Source organism: Phaseolus vulgaris, chromosome 2 (assembly GCF_000499845.2).
Source record: "Phaseolus vulgaris cultivar G19833 chromosome 2, P. vulgaris v2.0, whole genome shotgun sequence".
Classification (NCBI taxonomy): Eukaryota; Viridiplantae; Streptophyta; class Magnoliopsida; order Fabales; family Fabaceae; genus Phaseolus; species Phaseolus vulgaris.
In genome coordinates, this window is record NC_023758.2 from 42,033,525 (window position 1) to 42,056,557 (window position 23,033).

The 23,033-nt window shown below is 31.1% G+C and overlaps 2 protein-coding genes across 2 annotated transcripts; one reads left to right on the plus strand and one right to left on the minus strand.

Moving 5' to 3' along the window:
• The first annotated feature begins 1,377 nt into the window (after positions 1–1,377).
• LOC137812235 (acetolactate synthase small subunit 1, chloroplastic-like) lies at positions 1,378–12,695 on the plus strand. Its single transcript, XM_068614154.1, has 12 exons — positions 1,378–1,738; positions 1,830–2,043; positions 2,197–2,280; positions 2,388–2,456; positions 3,488–3,571; positions 3,697–3,849; positions 4,877–4,963; positions 6,628–6,732; positions 6,832–6,954; positions 7,889–8,041; positions 8,921–8,986; positions 12,482–12,695. The coding sequence occupies exons 1-12, from the start codon at positions 1,539–1,541 to the stop codon at positions 12,563–12,565; spliced, it is 1,422 nt and encodes a 473-aa protein (XP_068470255.1). The 5' UTR covers positions 1,378–1,538; the 3' UTR covers positions 12,566–12,695.
• A 1,931-nt stretch (positions 12,696–14,626) lies between these two features.
• LOC137812236 (guanosine nucleotide diphosphate dissociation inhibitor 2) lies at positions 14,627–21,787 on the minus strand. The gene is made up of 13 exons (XM_068614155.1): positions 21,482–21,787; positions 21,323–21,385; positions 21,150–21,233; positions 20,949–21,056; positions 20,692–20,864; positions 19,595–19,706; positions 19,400–19,480; positions 19,257–19,319; positions 18,278–18,379; positions 17,909–18,033; positions 16,459–16,669; positions 16,301–16,375; positions 14,627–14,932 (listed from the first exon to the last, which is right to left on the minus strand). Exons 1-13 carry the CDS (start codon positions 21,566–21,568, stop codon positions 14,879–14,881), a joined length of 1,338 nt encoding a protein of 445 aa, XP_068470256.1. The 5' UTR covers positions 21,569–21,787; the 3' UTR covers positions 14,627–14,878.
• Positions 21,788–23,033: the final 1,246 nt, after the last annotated feature.

Consider the following 23,033-nt stretch of genomic DNA (forward strand, 5'->3'; position numbering starts at 1 on the left):
AGTTAGGTTGGTACAAGTATAATAAATCTAATTTGTTAAATTATGTATAAGTTTAATGACAATGTATATTAAATTTCCGTTAAATTAAACAGTATGCAAATACCTTATTTATATTTAATATTTATCTATTTATTTCAAATATACTATATACTAAATAAAATAATATTGAAAATAATAAATATATTTTGTAATAATCATGAACTTGTTTTGGTATAAATGTTCAATTCAACAGTGAAATTAACAAAATTAATTGTTTAATAAAAAGTGTTAAACACTGTAATAAAAAAGTTATCCATTTCCAACTAAATTTAAAATCTAATAGCAGTGTATTAAATATAATTATCTCATATTCTCAACCAATAAAAATATAAATTTTATATTACAAACTAATACAAAATGAAAAGGTTTCATTTATTCCAAGTATAAAAAAAATTACTCTCAATCTAATTTTTCATATATAATGTTGTAAAAACAAAAAGTAAAAGTAAAAGAAAAGCAGAAATTCATTAATAAAAAGACATATAAAAAAATTTACCCTCCTCTCCCACTATAGTTTTTCTTTCTTTCCTCGTATTCATTTTTGTTCAGTTATTCACATCTTACAAATTTTAAATTATATTTTTTTAATTTTTTATTAAGTAATTAAATATTTTAATACTAGTTATAATTTTATAATAAATCATTTTAAAAAATTGTAGATTACATCAAATTACACATGTAAACCATATATATTTTATAAACTAAGAAAAATAATATTATGCAAACAATATAAATGTAATAATAAAACCTAAAAAGACTACAAAAATTAAATATTTTTTTTCTTGTAAGTCTAATTGATCATGTGTTCCATAATTATGATCTATCAAGTGATATGATATTTCAAACTTACTTTTGAATCTATTATTTTGTTATATTTTAATATATGTGAATTTTCAAAACTTCACTTTTGCTCCAATATAAAATATTGATATCCATTTTTTTATTTTTAATTTGAAAAGAGGCAAATTGTTAATAATATTAAAATTTGTTTGCATCTTAAAGATAAATTTTAAAACAATAAACTTAGGGTTCCTTAAGCAGACAAACTAACATATAAAAAGGACACAAATTGGTTCCTTAACTTTATATTTGTATTAAATTGATTTAAAGAAAACAATAAACCATATATTAATCCTTAAATATTATAATTTAGTGATAAAGTAATATTACAAAACTTAACATAAAAAATAATTATCACACTTTTATCTATTAAGAACTAAAAATGGTTTTTTTATTACATTAATTTGACACACTTTTACATTTTTAAGATCAAAATACCATTTAGCCTAACATATATTAAATTGACTATATATACTATAAATTGAAAATAAAAAAGGTACTCCTATTTTTCTAACTATAGTATTTATATAAAAAGTAAAAATGGTTGCCACAGTAGAGAGGAAGTAGTAGAAGAAGCACACGAGTTGCGCTCACTGACACATATTCTCTGCTGCCGCCGCCACCACCACCATTGCTCTCAATTTGTTTAACTTCTAGAAATGGCAGCGACTCTAACCCCAATCCAAACCCTCAAATTTCCTTCTCTCCAACCTAAACCTTCATTCTCTCCCAAACTACCTTCCTTCTTCACACCTCACACCTTCCGCGCTAACAAACTCACTGTCTCCGCCGCCAACACCTCCGCCACTACCGTCTCCGCCAGCAGCCCTCCCTCTGTGCCCTCCCCCGCTCGCTCGAAGCACGTCTTCCGTTCCTTTCATTCACTTCCTTACTCCTGTTAGTTAGTGTTTCGATTTGTTGCTGATTAATGATTTCATTTTACAATGCAGGGTTCGGCGACACACGATTTCGGTGTTCGTCGGCGATGAGAGCGGAATGATAAATAGGATTGCCGGCGTTTTCGCGCGGAGAGGATACAACATCGAATCGCTCGCCGTAGGCCTCAATGAGGACAGGGCGCTCTTCACCATTGTCGTGTCAGGGACCGATAAGGTGCTGCTCCAAGTCATGGAGCAGCTTCAGAAGCTCGTCAACGTTTTGAAGGTTCACTTCTGTTCGTAACATACGGCGGGAGTTTTGTGATTAGCATTTTATTGTGATGCTATTTTGGAAAAATTGTTTGGTAGTGAAGGTTTTGAGACAATGAATGTGAAGGAAACGTGCACACTGATTCTGTTTGTGTTGTTTGCTGGCCAGGTGGAGGATCTTTCGAGGGAACCACAGGTAGAACGTGAATTGATGCTCATAAAAGTGCATGCGGATCCGAAGCACCATGCGGAGGTAGCTGCTTAGTGATTGTTGTATGTGCTTGCATTTGTTATGTGTATGTGTTTTATTTTTTGTTTGCTTCTATTTATTTATTTATTCTGTTGATTGGATATTCTCAGTTGAAGTGGTTGGTGGACATTTTCAGAGCTAAGATTGTGGATATCTCGGAACATTCGGTGACAATTGAGGTTATTGCTGGACACCTTGTAATATGTTTTAATTTACATGTTGGTGCATGCTGTGTTCATACGCATCTTGTAAAATAATAGTAATTGAAGGCAAGGGTATGCCGACCATGCATTTCTTGTTATTGCTGCCCTCGGTTAATTGAGAATATTTGTTAATGCCTTCATGAAGATTTTTTTTGGGCTATATTTGTTTCCTTATAACAGTACATTCAATTTATGTATTTGTTTAGAGAAAATTTTGAGAGTGCCTTGTGTACATGTTACAAGTTCTCAATTGTAGGGATAATTTCTTCAAATTCCAAGGTGCTCAAATCTTAACCATTGCCATGACTCAAATATTTTAAAATGTCAATTGATTCAACAGTGCTGTTTGTGCCACAATGAAGGATCATTTGACAAAAATTGAAGTTACAGAAGTCATTGTGTGGCCATCATCAAATTTCTGGTATCTTGTTGCCGGGTCTCTGTTTATGCAGTTGGTATTATTATTTGGCCGTGGGTTCACAATCAATCGGATTGAACTTGTAAAGTGGGGAAAAAATATCATTGAAGTTTCATTTAGATAATTTTTTATTATGGAGGTAAATTGTATTATAATAGTATGGTACATATATACAGTGCCTTGTAAACAGCTCGTGTAGGGAATATGCCACATGTATTCATATACTCTTTCTTTCATTGCATTAATAATGGTAAAATTAGGATACTAAGGTTTTAGTATTACTGTATGTAGTTGACTTGTTCGACTGACCACTTTTAGTTATTTTGTTTTTTATTTATTGTCTTTCACTTTTACACAAACAGGATTTTGATTATCTTTAAATAATATCAGGAATAAATAGTGCGCTGATGAGCTGGGTAGATGTTTTTAACCTTAACCTTATTTTATCAAGTGTTTGTCTCATATTTTCTTTTCCATTTAACTATTACTTAGTCACAACCATTACCATCATTGCTTGCAATTTATTATTAGCTATTCTTGGACATAAAATCAGGTCATACTATTAGATGAGTTGTTATGCTAATTACAGGTCACTGGAGATCCAGGGAAGATGGCTGCGGTTCAAAGAAATTTGAGCAAGTTTGGAATTAAAGAAATAGCTAGAACTGGAAAGGTTGGAATGTTCAATTGAGTACCTAAGAAATTTTCTTAACTTTTGTATGCTGTCCACTTTGTTGAGCATTATATTGTAAGGCTGAGCAAAATTGACTAAATATTGGATGATGCAACTATTCTTAGATTGCATTAAGAAGGGAAAAGATGGGTGCATCTGCTCCATTTTGGCGGTATTCAGCTGCTTCTTATCCAGATCTCGAAAGAAAAACATCTGTTAATGCCCTTGTGGGAGCAAAAAATATGAATCCTGTTGCCAAAAATGATACGCCTGTGGGGGTATGATCTTATTTACTCTTTAACTCTGCTGTTTCCTTTTAAACCTATGTTTGAACACTTCAACTTGAAAATTGAAATATGCAAACTTAAAATTAAATAATTGACATATCCTATTGAAGTGTTAAATTTAGAAATCACGAACAAACTTAGTTTGCTGAAGTATTCCACTAGAGAAATCTTGGAAAATGGTTTCAAGGCTTGTGCATATCTCAAACACTATTGACATTACAGATGGTCTTTACAACCAGAAACCTTTTGTCCCTTGTGCTTTGGAATAAATTTTAATCTTTTTAAAAAGGTTTGGTAAACTCATAGGCTGAAGTTTCATGGTAGTTTGCACTTTGTGCATCTGTGGCTGGAGTATACCGGCCTCACCTTAAAGAATGTAGCTTCCCTAGAGCTTTTTATGGAACAAAATTGTGTTTACATGTTCTCTTTGGTATTATGCTCACTAATATTTTGAACGTACGTTTGTCATTTCTTACATGATGCAACTGGGCAGGCTCTCTACATTCTCCATTTTTTTTTCCATATTTCTTAAATATTTTTTCCCATTTATTTTGTAAATTTTATCCTCTACACAGTTGTACACTTTTTTCCTTTTTCACTGTTTTTTTAAGAGGCTTCTAGGTCTATTGAATTGAATTTTTATTGTTGACTGTGTCTTTGTTCATTATCCATGTACTTTTCTTTCATGTCTTCCACCTTCCTTCAACACCAGAATTCAGGGCAATTATTTGGTTCTTGTCACTTGCTAGGTCGTGGTAGAAATTGAATGATATATTCTAGGTCACTTGCTAGGTTTACATTGTTTTGGCTCTTTGCTTAACATAATTTTTAGGTTCGTAGAGTTTCAATGATGGGCTAAAGAAGAACAACTTGCAAAGAATAAATTACCATAAATACCCTCCATTACTACATGTTCAATATCCTCCCCACCCCACTTCTGTACTTGACTTTATTTGCTAAATAGTAGAACGAGATCTAGTTTCTGACCTTTCATTTTGACATGTTTGCTTGTGTGAAGGGAGACGTTTATCCTATAGAACCTTCAGAGGGTTTTACAGTCAATCAAGTACTTGACGCTCACTGGGGTGTCCTCATTGATGATGAGGTAAGATGGTTTGCGGTTGCTTATTGTCCTTAAATGCATCCCTTTTCTTCTTTTCTGTTAATTCATTGTTGTAAATATACCTACATTTTCTTCCTTTACAGTTTATTGTTAGTGATTTTTTTATTTGATCTTTCCCCTGTGGAATTTGATTTAGATAGTGATGTAGTTTGTATGACTTTTTAGGTACACATTTGAATATATTTATTAAAGAATATATGAAGTATCCAAAATTATCTTAAGATTATCCTCTAGGAATAGTTTCCCAATTTCCCTGTCATTTTTTATGATTAGGTATCATATTTCTTTATCTTATCAATACATTATAAATATAATTTATCTCAAATAGCACCTAACAGTTTTTCATCTCTTTTTTCTTTCTTCCTACCTTAATACCCAAAGTCCCATAATTCCAACATGATATTAGAGAGGTATATTTTAATTAGGAGTTCTATTTTAATTTCGTAATATTTTCATCAAATTAATCCTCAATCCTCAATGTCAACCTTCCAGCATCTTCTAACATTTTTCTCCCTCCTAATGTACCGTCTTTCTGGCAAACAAGTTTTTTCTCTCTAAAATTAGGTTTAGTTTCCATTTTTTCTCATCTTATCATGATATGTTTCTGTAATTAGGGTTATTATGCCAGTGTTATAAACATATTAATGCATTGTAATACACTCAGCTAGTATCAAATTGATAGAGGGTTCATTTCGTTTAAGAAAAGCTTTCTGTTTTCACTTTATTTCTTATTTTAAAGAATTTGTATAAGAAATAGTGAAAACAAATCAATAAAGAATTGTTTTTGATATTTCTTTTACAAACCAAAACGTGAAAACAAGGTGGCATTTTGTATTAAAAGTGGAACATAAAATGTTTTATCAAACCAAAAAGTACCTCAGTTTTTCTTTATTTTTTTTATCACTTTTCCTCACTTAATACCTTAAATCCTGGAATTCCAACATTATTCATTGAGTTGTTTAATTTTTCTTTTACCTTGACAAAGCCTTGTACAATGGGTTGCCCTAGTTTTATTACCATAAGTATTAACTTACTTCTGATGTGCTTCTGACCGATCTAGACAGAAATGCTGGTTGCCATATTCTGTTACTTTCTCTTTTATAGGTTATTCTTTAAATAAACCATCTTTAAACATTTTTAAGGTATTTTTTGGGTGGGGAGTGGGGCAAAACTTGAGAGTCTCTCAACTGCAGTGTGGTATTTCACTTGCAAGTTTTTACTCTTCAATTTCTACTTGGTTTGGAGAAGCTCCTACAAATTATGGTACCTTTGCCTTTCTTGTTTTTGAATTTCAGGTTCTACCTGTAAGAATTTCAGGTTCTATCTCTAGTTAATGCAGGATTTGGGTTTTTTTCCAATATCTTAAATTTAATTAAGTTGTGTTTGTGTGATTTTGTATTTCAGAAATCAAGTATTAAATGTTTATTGAGTCTCGATTTCTAACCATGAAGTCTTGGGACAATTTTTTTTAGTTAAAAAGGGCTTCCTAATTTTGTCGCCTATGAAATCTTAATTCTAACTATTAATTTTTCATGCTTGTAAAGAGCCAAACGTAGTTTATGTTTGTTGTACATTAGCATGCTGTTTTCATCAATTTCTGAATGACAATGCTTGAGACTGTCTTACTGTTGGGATATTACCTTCAGGTTACTGGAATTCGATCACACACTTTATCCATGCTTGTGAATGATTCTCCTGGAGTTCTAAACATTGTTACAGGAGTTTTTGCTAGAAGGGGCTATAACATTCAGGTTTATTTCTTTAGTTTAAAAAAATATATTTCTGTATCACAAGCCCACAAGTCAAATCCTTCTGGTTTCTCGGTTTCTCATCTGCTTTGTTATTTTCAGAGTTTAGCTGTCGGACATGCAGAAGTTGAAGGACTTTCTCGACTCACAACTGTGGTTCCTGGGACAGATGAGACAATCAGCAAGCTGGTGCAGCAACTGTACAAGCTAGTAGAGCTGCATGAGGTTCAGAATCTCTATGAAAAACGAATGCATCATATCCTATAAACAAATTATTTGCTTTGAGTGATACATTTTTTTTCTTACTGTTTCTTGTGTCTTCTAGCAGTTTGAGTGCTTGTGTAAGTTTCTTTTGGATTTATTCACATACTTTTGTCATTTTCTTGAGAGAGGTTTAAAAAAAAATCCCAAATATCTAAGTGCTTGTTTAAGTTCTTTATTTTTTATTTTTTGCAATTTGTGGTGAAACTTTGGAATAGGAGGAGGAACTGACTAATCTTGATAAGCCTGAAAAAGTATGTCCATTGTATAATCCTATTATATTGTAAAATCAGAAGTTACTTCAGAGTATACAAAAATGCAACAACACTAAGGATATTGGTATATTGGGTTAAGGAATTTATTGAAGTTGTTAGGATATTTCTTTAAACTACAGATTTCAACATTGAGTAGGTAATCTTTCAAACTATTGATCATAGTGACCTTCCCCCCTTGTTTTTGCCCATGGACATAAGGCTGTAGTTAGCTGTAGTTTAAACCACTTTATTCCTTTCTCTTATTTTTTTGTGCACCTGGCTACCTACCACAGGACATTTTTGTTAAAACACTTTGTTGGGAGTTAAATGTAGGTTAAATTTAGTGATCTTGTGTTTCCTAATAGGAAGTGAACAATAAAAAGAGTATCCTGAAACTTTAGTAGCCTACACTAGTCTTGTTTTAGAAACCTTTATAATTTCTTGGCACCTGACATTCCTATTTCTCTGGAATTCAAATTAAAAAACTTTCTACTCTTGATGCATGAATATTATTGGTCGATCTTTTGTTTCTTCCTTATCTATTGAGAACTAGATTGATAGAATGGATAAGTATTTGAGCATTTTGAAATTATAATTTTTGGCCATTTTATTCTTTTCTTTATTTGGACTGATATTTCCTTCAGGTTCGTGATATCACCCATTTGCCATTTGCTGAGCGAGAATTGATGCTAATAAAGATAGCTGTAAATGCTGCTGCACGGCGTGATGTCCTCGATATCGCCAGCATATTCCGGGCCAGAGCTGTTGATGTATCTGATCACACAATAACTCTAGAGGTGAATTTTATGTACACTTTCAACCAACTGATATAACATCTTATTTAACATCAACTTATATTGATACTGACAAACTTGGTGGATGCTGGATGCCATTTCTGTAGAAAGAATGTTGAATTTAGTGACTAGTCTAACTACAAATCGTACTAAAATCCAATTTACTTCAGCTGAATGTTACTGTGCTACAAAGTCACAGGATCATGCATTCTTGCCAGTTTAATATTTGCTGGATCTAGCAACCAGATTTGTTCCAACAGCAAATAGAGTCACCAATTAGGCAGGGGTACCAGAGATCCAACTGGTCCTCAGTTTGTCGTATAGTTTTTTCTAGGTCATGAAAATATATGATATTAAGCTATTGATCTATCTTCCAAATGTATAAGAATTCTTTTATCGCTGCTGTCTGCAGCTTTCCACATCCGTTTTCTATCTTTATTGAGTTGATTAACTATCAGAAATAGAATTTTTTCCATCTTAAAGGTTATAACTTATAATTGTAATTAAAAGTAGAATTGTACCCTAACCTTTTTAACTCTATATTTTTCTTCTTTCGGATTAATATTAGTGACAAAAGTGGGGCTCTTTGATGTTTTTCCTCAAAAACAAAAGGTGTAAAAAGTAGAAGTTAACAACGGATGATACCATATTGGTGGGTGTAAACTGTTTGCTTTGCTTCTAAGTTAATTATTTCTCCTGTCAACTAAACTAACGGATTTTAAACGAACGGGTTAGATAATTTTGTTCAAGCAACACTGATGACGTAAATCTTATTTATTTGTTTGAAAGTAGTTGCTACATTCAAAATGTCTGCCATCATGACTTCAGTTCTTTTGTTATTTTCAATTGTTTTAAAATCTAATTGAAATTCTCTTGAACTAGCTTACTGGAGATTTGGACAAGATGGTTGCATTGCAGAGATTGTTAGAACCATATGGCATTTGTGAGGTATGTTTTATACTTTTTCTCTTACATACTCTATTTTGCTGTGACAGTTGAACTTGTTTAAACACCTTGATCCATGGATTTTCAGTCATATTTGGTGTATTTGCTTTGATAAATGTATCTCTTAATTCTAACTTAGTTGCGTAGTAGTCAGAATTGCATTCCAATTTGTAGAATCATACAATGCTACTCTTTTGCCATGGTTGGTGAGTTCATCCATGCTCAGAATCACTACCGAGTAGTATGGGTACACCCTACACAATGCTACTCTTTTGCCACGGTTGGTGAGTTCATCCATGCTCAGAATCACTACCGAGTAGTATGGGTACACCCTACACATATCTGATGGTAACTCTTTGTCCGTTGACGACTTCACTTGGTTTGTACCTTAATTCAGCCTATAAGTATTTCTTTCCCTTGCCAAACTCTCAATGAAAATATCAATTCTTAAGCACAAGAGAAGGAGCCCAATCCAAATGCCTTGTCCTCTAGGTGGGTGAACCTCAAACCTTAAGCTACAGGTGTGGCTTCTGTTTGTGTAGTTCACTGGCTTTCTTTATCGTTTTACAGGTCCATCTAGCTAGATGGAAGAAATGAGGAATTCTTGAGTGATAATGATTTTAATTTGGATGAACTATATTAGAAGTCTAGTCTAGGTGTTCATGTCTGTTTTTGTCTTAGGCAAGACTCGTGGGAGCCCTGGGAACCCGACTCGACTCGTAGACTCGTAAGAGTCTACTTCACATAAAAAATTTAACAAAAAAAAAATTCATGATACCAATTTCATAATATTAAAATAAACAAGTTCATACACCAACAAAATAACTAAAAGTCTCATTCGTCTAATCCTCTAAGGAAATCATCTCCATCATCATCTTCATCATCATCTTCATCAACATCAACATCAAAAACTGTATTATCAAAATCAGCTGCATCTAGAATTGAATCATTTAAATCAGCTGCAGCTAATGGATCCAAAGTTGCATCTCAAAGAATTGATCAAGTTCATTTATCTCCTTTAAATCTTTATTTTGTGTCTTGTACATTTTGCATTGTCCTTATAATTTAATCTCTCTAAACCAATTAACTTGCTCTTTAAATTATTTTGTAACCTTTGATGTTGATTCCCTTGTCAAACATGAACATGATATAGCTCATCTGATTGGCGAAGGGCGTGAATCATGAGGACTATATTCTATGAAAACAAACCCACTTGTGTCCTGTTTTGCGACCTCAACCACAACTTTTGTATGATCATATGGGTCACCTAAGTCTAGCCAAGTTGAAGATAATGACTCTTAGTCTTAAGAAACTAGATGAAGAGTGTGAATCATGTCAACTAGGACGTCAACATTTCCAACACAAACTAAAAAAAAAGATGTAACTAAATTTTCTCGACCATTCATTTAGGTATTTGAGGACCTAGGCGTATCACATCTTTTCACTTCAGATATTTTTTAACCTTTATTGATGAATTCTCCCATTGTGCTTGAGTTGTAATGAAAGACAAATATGAACTTTTGTCCATATTCATCTCCATTAATGACATTAAGAACCAATTTGGAAAGATAATTAAAGTCTTTTGAAGTGAAAATGCTAAAAATATTTCTTTTGTTGAACTTTCTTCCTTCTTTTCCTCACAAGTATTTTAGATTAGTCCCCTTATTTTAGATTAGTCACTGAAACTGCGTACTCTTTAGTGTTGAATACAAAGGTTCATGTACATCATTGAAGAAATGCAGTTCTCACTGCTTGTTTTTAGATAAATAGAATGTCTTTTTCCTTTCTTGAAAATTAAATTCTTATCTCTCAAGGTATTTGGTTGTACTTGTTTTGTTCATAATATCTCACCAAGTTTAGACAAACACTCTAGAAAAGTTATTAAATGTGTTTTTCTGGGATATTCTTGCTTTAAAAAGGGACACAAATGCTATTCTCCAACTATCAAAAGATATGTCAGTTGAAAACTAGTGTAACATTGTTCCACCACCTCTTCTTACATACCAATGTAGGACCCAGAGAGCTCTTCCCATTCCCACTCTTCCCAAAGTCTCTCATGATTCAAATACTTCTTCAAAAATTTCTTATGTCATGGATCTTTCTCTATCAACTCCTACTCTACTTCAAATTGGCTTATTTGTCTTAAGAAAAGTATTCAACCTACTTGTAATTTGTATCCCATTTATAACTTTTTGAGTTAACATCGTCTATCCCCCATCACAATCTTTTTGTTTTTTCTTTTTCTTCCACTACTATTCCTAACATTGTTCATGAGGCACTTGGTCATCCTGAACGACGACAAGCTTTGATTGATGAAATGTAGATGTGTGCAAGCAATGGCATGTGGTTCCTTTTCCCTCTCGAAAGGAGACAATTGGTTGCATATGGGTTTATGTTGTTAAAGTTGGGTCTGTGGTAAGCTCGGTTGATGGCCAAAAGATATACACAAATTTATGGACTTGTAGGCCAAGATCAACATTGTTAGGCTTTGTCTTGCAATGGTTGTTATTCACCATTGGCCATTTCACTAGCCTAACATTGAAAGTGATTTCCTTCATGATGATCTTGAGGAAATTTAGATCGAGCAACTTCTTGGATTAGTCGCCGAGGAAGAGTCTCTCGTCTAGTGTGTAAATTGTGTCGCTCTCTCTATGATTGGAAACAGTTGCCTCGAGCTTCGTTTGGTAAATCCAATTATATTGTGCAGGTTTTTGGATTAAATCAAAGTAGGTAGATCGTTCAGTTTTTTTGTGTCATAAAAGTTTTTATGGGAAGTGTGTTTAGCTGATGGTCTATGTTTACAAAATAGTTATTAGAAGGAATGATACCATTGGGATCTCTCAACTAAAGCAGCACTTGTTCAGTCATTTTAATGTTGAAAGGCGCTGTTATTTCACAAAGATCATATGCTCTTACTAGACCTAATATTTCTTATGCGGTTGGAATTGTAGATATTCTCACTTAGTCCTTGACAGAGTCTAGAATTCAGTTCATATGTCCCAAGTTTCGTTCATACAGTTTATGTGCTAGGGAGTGTTAAAATTATGGTTATTATTGTATCCTAGAACTTTTATAAAGCTGCACTTTGGATGGATGTACCTAGACATAAGGGTTCAGTTGAGTTTTTTACTCTGATTTTTCATCAAATCCAAAATCAAGTGCCACATTAGTAGCCATTATTTTAAAAACAAAATGGGGAGTATCCCAATCAAAGGAGAGTTAAGAACTGCGTCTTAACCAGAATTTGGAGCATGTGTTTTTTTTATTAAAAATGTAAAATAAAAAAATACATGATAAAAATATATCACAGTGAATAAATAATTTGCATGTGACTATATATGTTAAATAATAAATTTAAATAATGAAACTAATATAAAATATAGTTTTTAATAACTTTTGAAGTTATTTAAATTATCTAAGAAATTGATGTTTAAATTTGAGTAGAGTAAGATAATGATGAATAAAGAGTGATATATGTTGTTGTTGGTGGTGTTTCAGGTGGCACGAACAGGACGCATTGCCCTAATCCGTGAGTCAGGTGTGGACTCCAAGTACTTGCGTGGATATGCCTATCCCGTATAAGCTCTTCTTCACCTTATCCCAACACTCACTTTCACATTCTGTACAAACTAAATTTTGGATCTTATTTCTTTAAACTTAAATTGCTTATATTACTGTTATATTATGGAACTATGCTTTCAAATATTTTAAATGCTATGCTCTATTTAATATACAAAAGTATATTAAAAAGTTAAATTATTATTATTAGGTCTTTTTAAGAGATATTATATGGACTTTTATTAAGTTAGCTATTTTAGTTTTAATTTTTCAATAAAAGCAAAATGTCAAATATTATGGTTTAGTGAAGTAAATAATTAAATATTTTCTTATAAACTATTATTTCATTTTTAACGTTTAAAATAAAAAATAGAAAATAACTAACATAGCTCTATAATAAATAAAGGAATAAGTACTTTTAACATTGTGATTTTACGTTTGAACGATTGATATTTGTTTTTCATTTTTTGTGTGTATTTTTTAATATAAATTAATAAAGTAAATTATACTAAATCAACGAATAATAATTTAAAGATTTTTGAACATACCGATATTGTCCTAGTCTAAAAAAGTAAAGCTATACTGTTTTGATTATGCAGTATAGTTAAATTTGAACATAAATATACAATTTAGTTAAGTTCAAAACAGAACATCTAGTTCCAATAAAAAGATTGTTCAATTCAATAGGGAAGTTCTTGGCCACGAAATATTTAATCAACAAAATACCAAAGAAATAATTTATGATTTAAATATATACAAATATTATTATAGGAAAAAAAAATTGACATCCCAAATAGTAAAATACACACTTTACGTATTTTAACAGTTTTTTTATGCATTGTTAGTGTAAATTTAATTGTATTTAATCAACTATTAATGTAATGTCGAAGTTTTTTTATCAACAATTAATATTTTTTTCGAGTCTCCTTTGGGTATCGGCTAGTTCTTATTATAGTAACACTAACATTACATTATATCTATTAATTGAGGGCTCACTAGGCAAAGTATGTTTATATCCACAATGTCTTTATATTTATTTTCGTTTTAAATTATTAAAGTACATTTAATTTATTAGATTACCTTAAAAAAAAACTTAGTTTCTTTATTTCACATGGTTGCACCGTGATGTATCCCTATCTAGTATATTCGTATTATTAAGCAGCAGAATTAAAAATTTATTTGATAACACGATTTTATGAAACTAAAATTCATGTACACATTCATTGAAGAGTCATCAGAATAATAGGAAAGGATCAAATTTTCTAAAGAATGATAATAAGAGACTATAAAATTAATTGCAATTATTAACATATAAATTAATCATTATAATAATTAAATAACAAGGTTTAAATTGAACATTTTATTAAAAATATCGTTTAGTTCTTGAACTTCATTGTTTTAATATAGTTTAGTTCATAACTTAACATATGATTTATTTTAAGAATATGTAAACAAATTAAATTCTAAAAAATACGGGACAGGTTTTTGTGGATTCCCTGATCTCATCAATCAGCATCTAGATGGATTTTAATTTTTCATTATTACTTAATTCGAATTCGAACTGATCTCATTCTATACGAATGTGACAAGAACAAGTGTATTAATTATTAATATTTCTATCTAAAAATAATTATAGTATGATTAATGATTTGTGTCTACTGCCACACAAAAATGATCATAAAGGGAGGTTAGAAATATATATTGAATATCTATTTTAACTAGTAATAGGATATGGTGAACCACTGAATATCTAGAGATGGGATTTAAATAATTGTCAGTATAAAAAAAATGATGATAATGAGGTAAAGTATCGAGTTAGAAAATTTTATCCCAGCCTAATGAATCATTTGTAAAAGGCTTTCATATGTTTTAATCATTCTTATTCTTCAATTCAATGATTTTGTTTCAAATCTAGTCTAGTTACAAGATATCAGTTTTTTCTTTTACAACTTCACTTATTTTAAACTTACAGTTTAAATAATGAAACTGATAAGCCACACAACTTAACTTGGATCGATTAAAGTTCAACCCAACAATCTAGATGAATTTCAAGAAATGAGAATGGAAGAGAAGTGCAATTAAGAATTTGAAAATAGCACTACATTACCAAACTAAAGCCACTGCAGCAGAAAGCATTATAACATGTATGTCAACATAAATTGTTACGCACAACGGAGCTTCTGAATGGAAAAAGTAACCCAGCAACACAAATCTTGTTTTAAAAAAGGAAACACTTTATATCATAATTTATTATAAACGTTAATAACATTCCTTGTGAAGTCCATCATTACGGATCCCACCAGCAACAAGTCATAAAGAACATCAAACCACTTTTCTCTACTCTTCTTCTGCGGCACTAGCAGCACTGAGATCCACACTAAGGTCAATAACCTGTTCAAAATTGAGTGCAAGAATTGGAATGTCACTCAATTGCCAAGAAAGTTATCAAGAGAATATCATCAATCGTTATTCAAGATTACCCAAGCTAGTTCATCCATAAGCTTTCTTCATTACTCATTAATACAGTTACAATACAACAAATACAAAAAAAATTACAATGTTAAAGAAAAAATTATTAACGTGTCTACAGTTGAGTTTACTTATGTTTCATAAAAAAGCAACCAATAGAAAGATATTAAATTCCTCATATTAACAAAATGCTTGGTTAAAGAGTACCAAAATACATGTTCTTCGTTCAAAGTATTGACGAGCCTACACTTCCAGAATGATATAATGTTTCATAAAAAGACAACCAATTTCGGAAGATATGAAAATCTTAATATTAAGAAAATGATTGGCTAAAGAGCAATAAACATTTTATTAACAAAATAGATCACTAAAACGGTAAACCATCAAATTTCCGCAAGACATCCATTGCATAAGAAACAGAAAGAAGCAAAATAAAATTTAAAACTCACTGCAACTTAAAGTTGATAAAACTTAACCTCCTATCAGACAAATGTATTCTAGGAGGCATGATAAGATAGGATTGACGGGTTGCTAACTCTGTTAATAAATTGTTGGTTAACAATATTGAAGAAGAATTAAGGGGACTATAAAAAGGGAATTAGTTAGAATAAGTGGTAGGAAAATATTTGGAATTTTCTCTATACAGAGTCCAGCTGTCTTCAATATCCTGAACCCTGTATACTTAAATTCTTTAATTCTTGAAGAATAATACAAAATTAACTCCTCTCGGATCTTTCCTTGTTTGTTACATTCTGTTATCAGTTTTATCAACAGGTAACTTGATAACAGTTTCCCGTAGAAGTTTACAAAATGACCGTAAGAAAGCAGCTCGTACTAAACAGATTAATTAAAAATATTTCTGATTTTTTTAGCTTTTGGAAGTGGGCAAGAAGGGAATCTAATGATGTATTTACTTTGAGAAAATATTCTGTTTTCATTTCTTATTTTCACTTTAAATTACAAAATTGCTACCTAGTTCTCATTTTATATTTTTCAAATATTTGATCAGGAATCTTTGAAACTAGAAAACAAGGGTGAGGCTGCAAAACAGAATGAAAACAAAGTGGTATTTTCAAAGATTTGTTTGTACCTAAGCAACTACTTTTCCAGAGACGAATAAGAATAATTGAATTCTGCAGTATGTAGACTTATAGAAACGTGATAAGATATTATAACTGTTATGGTCTTAACTTCTAGAAAAAAGGCTATTGTACAACAATGTCTCTATCTGCGGCTTCCAAAATTAATTCAAGAAATGGAAACAAGATATCACCACGGCATAAAACTTACCTTTCCAGTTATCATTGTATACATGTTGAGAACGTCATCGACAGTCGACTCAAAGTGAGTAGTAGCATCATAACTCTGTAAAAGAAATTTAAATACAGTACTGTCAACCTATATCAACAACATACAGCAAAGATATTAACAAGACTAAGTAAACTCACCATTGATATAAAGCAGTTGTCCAAAGCCGGTTCATTGACCGGTTCATATCTGTCATAGATGTCAAAAAATATCTCATCAACAGGTCCTAGAAGATCAATTCCAGGTTTTAGTTCAATTGCTGGCTGATCGGTCTCTGCCTCGGATGATACAAATGCAATAAATTTTCCCTTTGGAGCAACATTGTGAGTGTATGAGCAACAAAATAGGTACCTGCAAAGGATAACATAAAAGAACATTCGATTTAAAAAAAAATACAATTTAAATATCAAATCATATTCGATTTAAAAAAAATACAATTTAAATATCAAATCATATTTGATTTAATTACCTTCCAAGTTGAAGGTTTCCACTGGCCTTACAAGATCATAACTTTTTCATGGCATTATTTACTACATTTTAATAAAAGCTTAAGATTACATTTATAACTGTTGAAATGAAATTATATAGTCTATATATGAAAAGGGAGGAAAAGAGAAAACTAAAGGACAATATGGAAGGAGATTGATACCTAATGGTCATTTATACCAATAGTTTAGGTCAATTACTAGAACAATACAAATAGTAGAACCAAGGCCCAGTAGGACTGTTAAGATCATGAGACTCCAAAAATAAGAATCCAAATATTCTACAACTTTGCTTTATCCAAAATGCTCAGGAGATGCCTTATTCAGCAATGCATGGGGTTCATATCTTTTGGGCTGTTATTATCTTTCTGCATGTTTATTTGTAACAAATTGAGAGTAACCAATGACAGCTAAAGTAAAGAATGGGCAGCACAGGTAGGAATGTTGCTTAGGTCAAGGAAGTGAAATGATGGGAAAATAAAAAGATGTGGAGTTGAAATTTCTATTCAAGAAATTGTACAGCAAGGTCATTCTTCTCCAAATCCATAAAAATATGTGGAAGGTCCAAACAGCAATAGTATCCCCAAAATTGACTTTGGAAGGCCAAGAATCACTCAGCATTTTATACAGCTCAAAAGAAAATCACGGCAGAACAATAAAGATAATAGGTATAGTCTAAGCTTGTATTCATCATATTGAATTTACCACGCAAAGGTGCTGTTCAATATTAATTGTTTGTAATGTTGAAATACAATGTACATGTCATATATATATATATATATATATATATATATATATATATATATATGCAAATTGTCATCCGATTCAGTGATTTTACCTCTACTTCAATGAAATTCATTACATTAACAATTTATACAATAAATAAAATCGAAGCAACAAACTTCATGCTGAAAATATTTGATTATTTTCATGATTAGTAACAAAAATAACTCAGATGAAACTGAAGGATTTAGCTTCATTCAAGCACAGCTAACGCTAATTAATGGTCCCAGTAGCATGAAACATATGTATCTATAATGCAACAGATTCTCAGCAAATTTAACTATAATATATATATATATTAAGAAGCTGCATGGAAACTTACATGTCCGACTTCCGACCCAACTGCTTCTGAGGTAAAATAATTTGCACCGAATGGGAATCATCAGTGCTGGGGATTGGGTGGCTCATGATGGCTATTGCCCTTGCAACCTTACCAACCTTCCTCACCTGTTGAAATTATTACAATTTTGTTTTAAAGGATGGAGTTTACCACAAATATTTATTTAAGAAATAAATATCACTTCAACATTTGCCACTAATATTTTATCAGCGTTCAGCAGTGGCTAAGCATTCTTCAAAAACAAAACTAGTAAAATAGCATGGCTTCAAGGCTTTAGAAGCAAAAAGTTTTTCACTCTCACCATCACCTGAATTGGTTGCAAATAATCAGACAAAAAGTTGTTTCTAATACCTTTCCGGGCAAATATGATGGGTCACAAACAACTTTTTTGCATTTTGCAGTTTCCCCTTCAGATGTGACACCGATAACCTTTCCTTCATCATCAAATTCTACCTGGCATTCAAGCGAAAAAATAAATATTCCACAGGTTCTCAGCAAGACAATGTATATCAACATGTCTTTCAAACTTCAAATACAAATCAAAATAGCAATTATTACAGCAGAAAAAGGGAGATCAAAATAAACAAAGCTAATTTTTTTAAAATAAATAACAAGTTCAAAGAATTTAAGAGGCTATTATATATATATATATATATATATATATATATATACATATTTATAATAAAAGTAGGGTATATTAAATCATAACTATTTAATTGACCAGTGAATAAATTTTCCAAAATTAGTATTAATTCATGCCTGTAAATTTTAGAATAATTAAATACTACATCAGTTCCATGGAGAATGCAGTCTTACATATATAAAAAATAATAATAATAAAATAGATGAAAGAGAATAGCAATTTTACAAAATTAATCTCATCATAATTTATTTATAGTTTTTGTTGCCCATCATTAATAATATTAGGGAACGGAAAAAGTAATATTACAACGAAAAACTAAAATGGCACTTATTATTGGACTTCATTTTTCTTCTCACACAATACTTATCATGGGACGAAGGGAGTACTGTTTTTCGCTCAATAAAGTGTCTCCAAACTAGCACATTTAATATAGTTTTCACTTTTCAAAGAACCTAAAATATCAACCGATTGATGACAAATTATTAGCATACCTAATATAACAAAATTTAATAAGCATGGCATTCAAAGATCTAACAAAAATTATTGTTCAAAGACTGATCAACCAAAATATAATCCTCTTAAAGTTGTAATTGTTCAACTATGACAAGCCTTAGATTAGTGTCAATTGAGATAAAAAAGGAGGGTGTTGGATGTTTGTCGTGAATGCATGTAAAAAAGAGTATATACCTTGCACTCAGGCTTGTTCAACATATATGTTCCACCATAAACTGCACTAAGCCGTGCAAATGCCTGGACAAAAAGAAAACAATTAACAAATCCTGAGCAAAACAAATTCCAACACACTAACTAAAAAAGTATGAGTGTGATACCTGGGGAAGCTCTCCTAAACCATACAAAGGATATATGTAAGGTGACCCTCCTTGAAAGCGTGCAAGAGACTCTGCATATAACTACAAGAAGGAAACCAAATAATGCAAATGGGAACCAAATGGCACAGAAGAAACTTTCAAATAAGACTACTGAAAATGAATTACAAGTTCATGATGATAAACCAGTAAATTTACCTTCATTCTCTTCACAGTGTCCAGTGCTGGCTCAGTCAAGTAGCGATCATCTCTGTGAAGCGCCAAAGCATGACCAATGAAGTCTACAGTGTTATCATCAAGGCCATATTTTCTGTCACAGGAACAACAAAAGCAAAAGACGCTTTAAAGTTACTCCTTCTGACCAACGAGAAAAGTTAATTTCTTCTTTTAATTACAGGGATGAAGAGAAGGAAATGTTTGATCATCATGATATATAAGACAAGCAATTAATATGTACATTTTATATGTACATAGAAATTATGTCAAATGAACCATCACATACTTCAAATTTGGAGTTTTGGACCAATATAATATACACTTACATAAGTGACCATATACTACCAACTTTACATGACTGTTATCTGCTATATGTAAAATAAGATGTAACTAAATCAAAATTTCTTGACCTCGTAAAGGAAAAAATTACATAGTAAATTTCTATGTGCATTGAATTGAAGTAAATACTAAGAAATTTAAATTGAAAAACAGGATTAAACCTGTCACTAAAGAAATAATGGAATAAAATTAAAATGAATAAACATAAGTAACTACAAATACAGTAGAAGAAAATAGATTCCAAATGAACAGGTTCAAAATTTACATAGTACCAACTTTACATGACTGTTATCTGCTATATGTAAAATAAGATGTAACTAAATCAAAATTTCTTGACCTCGTAAAGGAAAAAATTACATAGTAAATTTCTATGTGCATTGAATTGAAGTAAATACTAAGAAATTTAAATTGAAAAACAGGATTAAACCAGTCACTAAAGAAATAATGGAATAAAATTAAAATGAATAAACATAAGTAACTAAAAATACAGTAGAAGAAAATAGATTCCAAATGAACAGGTTCAAAATTTATAGAAAAGGGTCTTTCAGATTCTCTAAGGAGGGGGCCAGATAGCGTGATGCCACTAAAAAAGTATTAAGGTCAACAAAACATGCTAATTATTCCTATTTTCTACCTATACCAAATTCACTATGCATATGCAGATTATCAAATCAATGTAAAAGCTGAGTCATTAAATCTACAAAAGCAACAACACAGCAAGAAAACAAGTGTACACATACGCTATCAACTCTTTAGTAGTCACTCTTGTCAAGTCCATCCCCTCATGGGCCTTGGGATCACTAACATTATAATTTTGTACATATATGAAAAACTTGCGTGCCCGGCGTTTCTCAAATAGTCCCATAAGTGGGGACTTTAAGGCTTCCATGTCGTTTGAGGGCACTTTGTGAACCTGAGAAACCCAACAACAAAACAATTAAAACATCTAAAACAACAACAAACCTCCCATTAAGATAAATCAGAAACGCAAACACACCTTTCCTTTATTAAACACATAGCTCCCATCGACAGCTTTAAAAGAGAGATACTTTGTAACATCAGTGTGAATGAGAACCCGCACCAAATTGCCATTAGCCATAATAAACTAGAAAAAAAAAAACAAATAATGTCACACAACACGGTACATCAAGTTCATATCCATCATAATTTAGCATACTAGAATATAAATAAATCAGACCTTAGGGTTCATATCGATGTTGTAGTCCCTGCTAGCACCCAACTGTGGAGGAGGCTTGTCATCTCCCCTGAATCTCTTCCAAAGCTGAAGATAATCACCATTCCACAATTCAAACATCAACAACAAGAGAATTAAATTTAATTTAATTTCAGCAGAAAAGAAAAATAAAAAACCTGATTAAGATTGAGTGAAGTGGATTCTCCTCCGTAATAGTCATTCCTATCCATATGCAGAACCTGAAATAAAGGAATTAGAATGCGAGGATTAGATCGATTGAAAAGAAAAAGGAAAGTGAGAAGATGCGCAGGGTTGAATTGAAATGGAAAGAGTACCTTGAGGCCATCGACGGAGAGAAGACCACTGAGAATGCACTCCTTGAGACCCGTGCCCAACACGATCACATCGTACTCTTCATCCATGTTCGATCTCGATCTCGATCTCACCGAAAATCGGGTTTAGGGTTTTGGAAACGGGAATTGAAATGAACAGACACAACAACGCAGAGTGATCTGATTTGATTGGAGTGTGTGCGAGAGAAAGAGAAAGAGAAAGAGAATGTAAAAACAACCAAGAAAAGAAAAGAACCGGATCTGAAGCCTTGACCTCCCCTGCATCCACTTTTTTTAAAAAAAACGAATAATAATAATTAAAAACTAAATTATGAATTTTGTAAAATGTAGAAATCAAAATTATAATTACATTTTATGAAATCTTTTTTATTCATTTATTTCAAACTTAAATCTTCAGATACGAAACTAGTTTTTCATTTATGACAAATCAAAATATAAATCTTTATTCAAAAATATATTTTATATTTTTAATTAAAAAAATCAACACGCGTAGGTTTATACATAATAATACATTAATTATTTCACATATTTTATTTTCTTTGAAAAACTTCTAACTAAATACTTTTTTCGATTACTACTTTTCATTTATAATATTCTAGCATGAATTTTTTTTTCAAAGAATCCAAATTTAATTTTTACTCAAAGTATAAAATATTAATAGGAAAATTATATTTTTTATCATATGCTATCTTTGATATAATTGTATAATTTGTTTCCAAACGTTGTTGTTATAATTGGTTCATTTGTAAAATGTTTATCCAGCAAGTATATATATGTATAATATAATATAATAAAATATAATAATATATTTATGGAAACGTTTACTCGTTCATCCCGTTACTTTCATGGACTGAAGACTGAGTAAACCAGTTTGTATAAATATTTAAATTAATTTGTAAGATAATTTATTTAAAATTTATGTCAATGGATCTTTGAAATAAAATTATGCATTATATGAGCTATTTCGTGAAAATTGTAAAAAATAAATATGATTACAAATATTTATAAGCCACTTGTAAACAAGATGTGTATTAATCTTTTCAATGACTTATTTACGTAATCAATTTATACATTTACTGGTTTGTTTAAACAATATTAATGGTGTGAAGATTGTAGCAGAGTATTTGTTCCAGCAGAGCATCTTAAGTTACTTATAATGCAAGTATTTGTTGTATCTAAGTTTGGAGAAAATTTTGATTATTATTATTGTACTATCATATTATAACTTTGTGGTGACATACAAACGATGCATGAAATATATTAGTTCATTAAGTTAAGTAATAAATATATTTTAATTTAATTAATGATCTAATCACATAAATCAAAACCTATAAAGAGTTTACTTTTAATTTGTTAATGAGTGATTGTATTATTTTAAAATATGAAATTGATATTTATGTTGTCGGTAATGTTTTTAATGTGTGAGGTGTTGATCTTTTGTGTAATATGCTTAACATAAATGTGTTTATTAGAAGGTATAGTGTGACAAATTACATTTTGTATTGGAATGTGATTATAGATTCTAACATATTAG

Coding starts and splice junctions, on each gene's coding strand:
- LOC137812235 (XM_068614154.1), top strand. CDS start 1,539: ATGGCAGCGACTCTAACCCCAATCCAAACCCTCAAATTTCCTTCTCTC. Junction 2,457..3,487: donor AACATTCGGTGACAATTGAG/GTTATTGCTGGA, acceptor TGCTAATTACAG/GTCACTGGAGATCCAGGGAA. Junction 3,850..4,876: donor AAAATGATACGCCTGTGGGG/GTATGATCTTAT, acceptor GCTTGTGTGAAG/GGAGACGTTTATCCTATAGA.
- LOC137812236 (XM_068614155.1), bottom strand. CDS start 21,568: ATGGATGAAGAGTACGATGTGATCGTGTTGGGCACGGGTCTCAAGGAG. Junction 19,707..20,691: donor ACTACTAAAGAGTTGATAGC/GTATGTGTACAC, acceptor TTCCTGTGACAG/AAAATATGGCCTTGATGATA. Junction 14,933..16,300: donor ATACAATGATAACTGGAAAG/GTAAGTTTTATG, acceptor AATTTTGAACAG/GTTATTGACCTTAGTGTGGA.